The sequence below is a fragment of the Trifolium pratense genome, linkage group LG7 (assembly GCF_020283565.1).
Source record: "Trifolium pratense cultivar HEN17-A07 linkage group LG7, ARS_RC_1.1, whole genome shotgun sequence".
NCBI classification, from domain to species: Eukaryota; Viridiplantae; Streptophyta; class Magnoliopsida; order Fabales; family Fabaceae; genus Trifolium; species Trifolium pratense.
In genome coordinates, this window is record NC_060065.1 from 6,323,229 (window position 1) to 6,329,962 (window position 6,734).

The 6,734-nt window shown below is 33.1% G+C and overlaps 1 protein-coding gene across 1 annotated transcript; it reads left to right on the forward strand.

Moving 5' to 3' along the window:
• The first annotated feature begins 1,737 nt into the window (after nucleotides 1-1,737).
• LOC123897353 (transmembrane 9 superfamily member 9-like) lies at nucleotides 1,738-5,747 on the forward strand. Its single transcript, XM_045947954.1, has 7 exons — nucleotides 1,738-2,215; nucleotides 2,813-2,977; nucleotides 3,215-3,324; nucleotides 3,421-3,526; nucleotides 3,611-3,723; nucleotides 3,876-4,029; nucleotides 4,315-5,747. Exons 1-7 carry the CDS (start codon nucleotides 2,111-2,113, stop codon nucleotides 5,470-5,472), a joined length of 1,911 nt encoding a protein of 636 aa, XP_045803910.1. The 5' UTR covers nucleotides 1,738-2,110; the 3' UTR covers nucleotides 5,473-5,747.
• Nucleotides 5,748-6,734: the final 987 nt, after the last annotated feature.

The following is a 6,734-nucleotide window of genomic DNA, read 5'->3' on the forward strand; positions in this document are numbered from 1 at the left end:
AATAATTGTATCCTATATATTAAAATATTGGTAGAAGAGTCAAAGGGATGAAAATTGAATTGTGACTTAAGAGATGGAAATATATAAACGGAAGTTACAAAGTTAATTAGTGTGTATTTTTATATTCTCCTTATTATAATATAGTAAGCAAAAGTTATTATATTCGCTAAAAAAAAGTAAAGGGTAAGTAAAGACTTGAGTGAGTGTATATTAAAAAGCCATAAGTATATAAATGTAGAATATGAAAAGTATAGAGATGACAATAATAATAATAATAATAATAATAATAATAATAATAATAATATAAGTAGAAATGATGTGGTATTGTAGAGTGATTTAATTGGATTTAAATAGATGATGTGTCTAAATAAAACAATTTAATTGGTCTAAGTGGATTAGGGTTAGGAGAACTATTTAGGAATTATATATATAGATATTCAAATTTTAATCGTATTTCATTTCAAATCTTCTATCCATGTATATAAAAGATAACGTATATTGTACCCAAAAAAAAATCTATAACAATATATTAAAAAATAAATAAATCAAAGAAGATTATGACAACCATAAAAGATTAATAAATAAATAAAAATTAATACATGGAACAGAAAAATAGTAAAAAAAAAATGAAAGATACGCATCAACAAACTCAATCTAATATAGCAACTTTTTTTTTTTTTTATAAAAACACTATTATGCCAACAATAAAAATATTAGGTTTAAATGCAATTTTGCCCCCTGTTTTGATTAAATCAGAATTTTACCCCTTGTTTTAAAATGTGGACTTTCCCCCTATTTTATAATTTTTTGAATTTTGCCCCCACACAAAACTTCGAGTCTTAACTTCAAAGCTTCGCACAGAACTCAATTTGGATCAATAATTCACCAAACTGATACCAAAATGACCGTAATCGAGTTAGATTTCCACAGAATCAAACTCCACTAAATTTGGAATTACAAAGAGAAATTAATTATCATTTTAGTGAAGGTCTGTCCAATTTAATTATTATATACTACTACTGGTATTTTTGTCATATCTCTCACCCTGTAGCTCATTTTTTAATAGTATTTACATGTCTGGAAAGCTAACGAAATTACCCTTGTTGTCATTTCAATTTCGTCGAATTTGGAGTTACGATATGTTTGGTAGACGATATTGAATTTGAAGGTCATCTGCAAAATTTGTAATTGGACAGACCTTCACTAAAACAGTAATTAATCTATCTTTGTAACTCCAAATTTAGTTGAGTTTGATTCCGTGGAAAGCTAACTCGATTATGGTCATTTCGGTATCTGTTTGGTGAAGCTTTGAAGTTGTGTGCGAAGCTTTGAAGTTGTGACTCGAAAGCAGATTTTGTGCAGAAGTTGTGAATCATATGCCAACAATAAATACTATTTTTTTGTCAAGTAGTAATTGGCTAGAAAATTCAAGTGAATAAGTGGAGTGTCCCGAGTTCGAACCCGGGCTCCTGCACATATAGTGCGATGTCCCTACCAACTGACCTAAGCTCACGGGGACAATAAATATTATTTTATTGTTGGCATTAAAAGATACTATTTTCTCATAAAGATCATGTACACAAACTTATATTATAAGAGATATATACTATTTTCTCATAAAACAAATAAATATTTTGACTGAAATAAATAAAATTAATTTTTTTACACAAAATAAGTAAAATTAATTAAACATTAATTTTTTTAAATAAAAAACATTTCCCTATTTCCTTTTTATGTAGTCTTACTTATGAAGAAGTTTGGTCAATCATTTCTTTCTAAATCCTAATTCCGATTTTTTCCTTGCATAAAAAAAAATAAAAAATTGAAAAGCGCGTTTCAACAAATCCACCGGAAGCACTTCGTGAAAAGTCGATATATAACTAGAATCCAGTAACTGTACCAGTTTTCAACCGGACAAAAATTCTTCGCCATCCCAACTCCTCTTCGCTCTCATTCTGGTGGCGAACACCGACACAACCACCACCACTTCCTCCTCCGTCGTCTTCTTCTTCTTCTTCATCAATTCTCATATCTTATTATTCATAATTCATAACTCAACCACCGACAAAAACCATTCGCAAGAAGCTTCTAGATCTCGATCTCGAACGCCATGGCGTTTTTGAGATCTCTCGTTTTCTCTACACTTCTTCTCTGTCTCTTTCACACCGCTTACTGCTTCTACCTTCCCGGCGTCGCTCCACAGGATTTCTACAAGGTATTATTAACCTTCCATTTCGTTATCTCTTTGATCTGTATTTGAATCTCAGAAGTTAGATCTGTGTTGTATTGAATTGAATTCGACTTGATGTGATAGTATATAATCGATGCTAGGTTTTTCGTTTTTGTATTTTACTTTCTTAATTAGTTGAATCCAGAATTGCATGTGTATTCAATAATTATGAATGCTCTGAGTCTTAATTTCAGTGGATCGCTTCAAAGAACAACGTTAACTAATAATTGTTGCTATATATATGGAGGATTGTGAGGTTTTAGACTTTGAATGAATTGAGTGAGTGAAGGATGTTTAAGTTCCATAAGTGTAGCTAGAAGTAGTTGCCGGCGTTGTTCGATGTGAAACTTGGCGGTGTATTTATAAATATGAAGGATATATAATCAGATCATCGATGAAATTAATTTAATACTTATGTAGCTCGTTTTAAAGTATTGCAGCTATCGGCTGGATATTTTGTTGTAATAAAAGCATGATATTTGTTGTGTTAAATGTCATGAACTTAATCTGGCTGAAATGAATTATTATATAGATCTGCTTCATAAGTTGTTAACTGACTTGTTAAGTATTTCTTTGGTGCAGGGAGATATATTGCAAGTGAAAGTAAACAAATTGACATCAACAAAGACCCAGCTTCCATACTCATATTATTCACTTCCTTATGTTGCCCCCAAAAAAATACAGGATAGTGCAGAAAATCTTGGGGAAGTTCTTCGTGGTGATCGCATTGAAAATTCACTATATGTGGTAAGTTTTACATGTTAATTTTGAGTCATAATCAGTTTTTAAGAAAGGAATATTCTTAACGAAATATATAGTTTAGGAACGGTTAGCCTCTGAATTGGTTAACCACATTTGAAAAGTTGTTAATGGGTGATTGCTCATTAACCTGGTTAGCTATGTGAGCTTTTTTTTTCTTCTTCCAAGATTTTTTGCAGTATTTTTCTGGCTATTATTTGATTCTGATGTGGTAGTATTTTTCAGTTCAAAATGCGCGAGCCACAAATGTGTAATATTGTGGGTAAAATTAAACTTGATGCAAAAAATGCCAAGGAGTTCAAAGAGAAGATCAATGATGAATATCGGGTGAACATGTATGTTATGCCAGTATTTGGTATACAATTTTCTGCCAGTTTTCTGCTCTCATATTGATATCTTAAATCTTACATATGTTTTCCATTGATTTACAGGATCCTAGATAACCTTCCTCTAGTTGTTCCCATAAAACGGAATGATCAGGATTCTACTGTTTACCAGCTTGGTTTCCATGTCGGTCTCAAAGGGCAGTATACCGGGGTACGAATATTGTTTTTTAGCACTATAGTTATTGTTGTGAATACCAAGAAGTAGTTTCTTTACTTACTTTATCTGAATGTACAGAGCAAGGAGGAAAAGCATTTTATCCACAATCATTTGGCATTTACTGTCAAGTATCACAGAGACGTGCAAACTGAATCTGCTAGAATTGTGGGCTTTGAGGTGAAGCCGTTCAGGTCATTATTTTTGTGCTCTAATTGTTGCATCAATTTATTCCATTTTATTTTTCACGATTGTAGAGGTTTTCTGCATAAAGTTTCCCATCTAAGTAGTTCATAATTTTTTAGTATTTAGTGGTGATTTTTCAAATGTCAATGTTGATGTGCAGTGTTAAACACGAGTATGACGGTAAATGGGATGAGAAGAAGACTCGTTTGACAACCTGTGACCCTCATGCTAAGCACACAGTTGTGAACAACAACTCCCCTCAAGAAGTTGAAGAGAACAAGGAAATTATCTTCACATATGATGTAGACTTCCAGGTGAGGATATGAGCTGATATACTGGAGCAGTTATATCTTGTGCTTTAGAATGGTTATTGGCATACATGAATTAAGTAGCAAGCGAGTGGTTATGAGCTGATATACCGTGGCTTTGTGTGATGAAATATCTAACATCCTGTTGCATTGAATGGCAATTTTATAATTTGCCTTCTTATATCCAACTGGATTCTTCATCATCCTACTCCTCCCTTTTTTGTTATGATGAAATGTGATTATTAGTTTTATTTCTTATTCTCCACATTTACCTTTGGCTGCTACCTGCAGGAGAGTGATGTGAAATGGGCTTCAAGATGGGATGCCTATTTGCTAATGAATGATGACCAAATTCACTGGTTCTCTATTGTTAACTCATTAATGATTGTTCTCTTCCTTTCGGGAATGGTGGCAATGATAATGTTGAGGACACTCTATCGTGACATTGCAAAGTATAATGAGCTTGAGACCCAGGAAGAAGCCCAAGAGGAGACTGGTTGGAAGCTTGTCCATGGGGATGTATTTAGGCCTCCTAACAACTCAGATTTGCTGTGTGTTTATGTTGGAACTGGTGTTCAATTTTTTGGGATGATACTAGTGACCATGATATTCGCCATCCTTGGGTTCCTTTCTCCTTCTAACCGGGGTGGGCTCATGACAGCTATGCTCTTGGTTTGGGTTTTCATGGGAATATTTGCTGGTTATTCTTCAACTCGCTTGTACAAAATGTTCAAAGGATCAGAGTGGAAAAAAATTGCCCTCAGGACTGCAACCTTATTCCCTGCAATTGTCTCTGTCATTTTCTTTATATTGAATACTCTCATATGGGGCCAAAAATCATCTGGAGCTGTGCCATTTGGTACGATGTTTGCTCTGGTCTTTTTATGGTTTGGGATCTCTGTTCCACTTGTTTTCGTGGGTAGCTATATTGGTTTCAAAAAACCTGCAATTGAGAATCCTGTGAAAACAAACAAAATCCCAAGGCAGGTCCCTGAACAGGCCTGGTACATGAACCCAGCTTTCTCAGTTTTGATTGGGGGAATACTTCCATTTGGAGCTGTTTTCATTGAGCTTTTCTTTATCCTCACCTCAATCTGGTTGAATCAGTTTTACTACATCTTTGGGTTCCTCTTTTTGGTCTTCATCATCCTCGTTGTCACTTGTGCTGAAATAACCATTGTGCTCTGTTACTTCCAGTTGTGCAGTGAGGATTACTTGTGGTGGTGGCGGTCATACCTTACTTCTGGTTCTTCTGCACTATACCTCTTTCTTTATGCAACATTCTACTTCTTTACCAAGCTTGAAATCACAAAGTTGGTATCTGCAATATTTTACTTTGGGTACATGCTTATAGCTTCTTATGCATTTTTTGTGGTAACCGGTACTATTGGATTCTATGCATGCTTTTGGTTCACAAGACTCATCTACTCCTCTGTCAAAATTGATTAGTTATATAGCAAGTAATGGTTTGGGTTAATTTACTATAGTTATTAGAGGATGAAGGAAGTTTGTGTAAGGATTTTGAAATTCAGGTACTGTCATGTTTACGTGTAACCTATTCTATACAATTTTGAATTATGATGACAGTGATTCTTTTGTTTCAGTATCATTTTAGTTGCCTGTCTCCATATTTGAGGTGGTTTGTCTAAATGGGCTAGTATTGTTTTTTATGTTTGGAGCACTATGTCTCTGTATAAATGAAATCTCATCAATTTGAGCTTGAATGCCTGTTGATTATTTGGAACAGTAATCAGCATGTGATGACCCCCAATTAGTTTTCTGTCTAAATCTTATTCTATCCTTTTTCTGCATTACATGTGAAGGTTTAATAATTTTATCTGTATTTTTTTTTTAATGCATATAAAGAATTAATAATTCACACTGAACTCTTTAGCTGTGGTCTTGGCTTGTGTCTTCTAGAACATTGTCGTTTCATTGAAAGCTCAATCCCAATGGCATAAGTATAGAATGACTGTTGGAAGACGAGGCTGTTGCAGTAGTTGAAAGATTTTGTTGGGTTAATGAATCATTTGGGATTTTATAATGTTATTTTTTTATTTTACAATTATAATGTTATTTTTTAGGGCGTGGCAAAATGGTTATAGATTTCATTCATTGCCGCTATATATAGCAAATGGAAAATGTGTCGATTGATGGCCATGGCCGGAGGTGATGAGAAGCATAGAAATTATAACTCAGTTTACCAAAAAAAAAAAAATTATAACTCAACAGTCTTAACATATTTAGCTAAAAAAAGTCTTGAAAAGAAAATTGGCATGAGCCTAATGTAAGCTTGGCATATAGACTAATATGGTTTGATATAAGTTAGGGTATAGGCTCACATGTCAGTCGACTTGACCTATTCTCATCCTAAATAAGAACCAAATTTTAGTATGGAAGATACTCTTATTTTACTATATTTGTTTTTTTGGTGTTTGATTAAAAAAAATTAACTTTAGTGGCACATAAGATACCTCTAAAGAATTTGCTAAAAAAAAAAACTAAAGAATTATATGCAATTTATTCGATTAATTTGAATTAATCACGTGAGTAAATTTATAAGTGGCATCTTCAAATTAACTTTTATTTTATTAATTTTCGTTGATGATTTTGTAAAGAGTTTTTGCTAAAGAGTGCCCTCGAAATATTCTTTAAATATGCAATTTTAAAAAATATTTATTCAAAAAGGTAAATATTTAAGTTTTTATCTC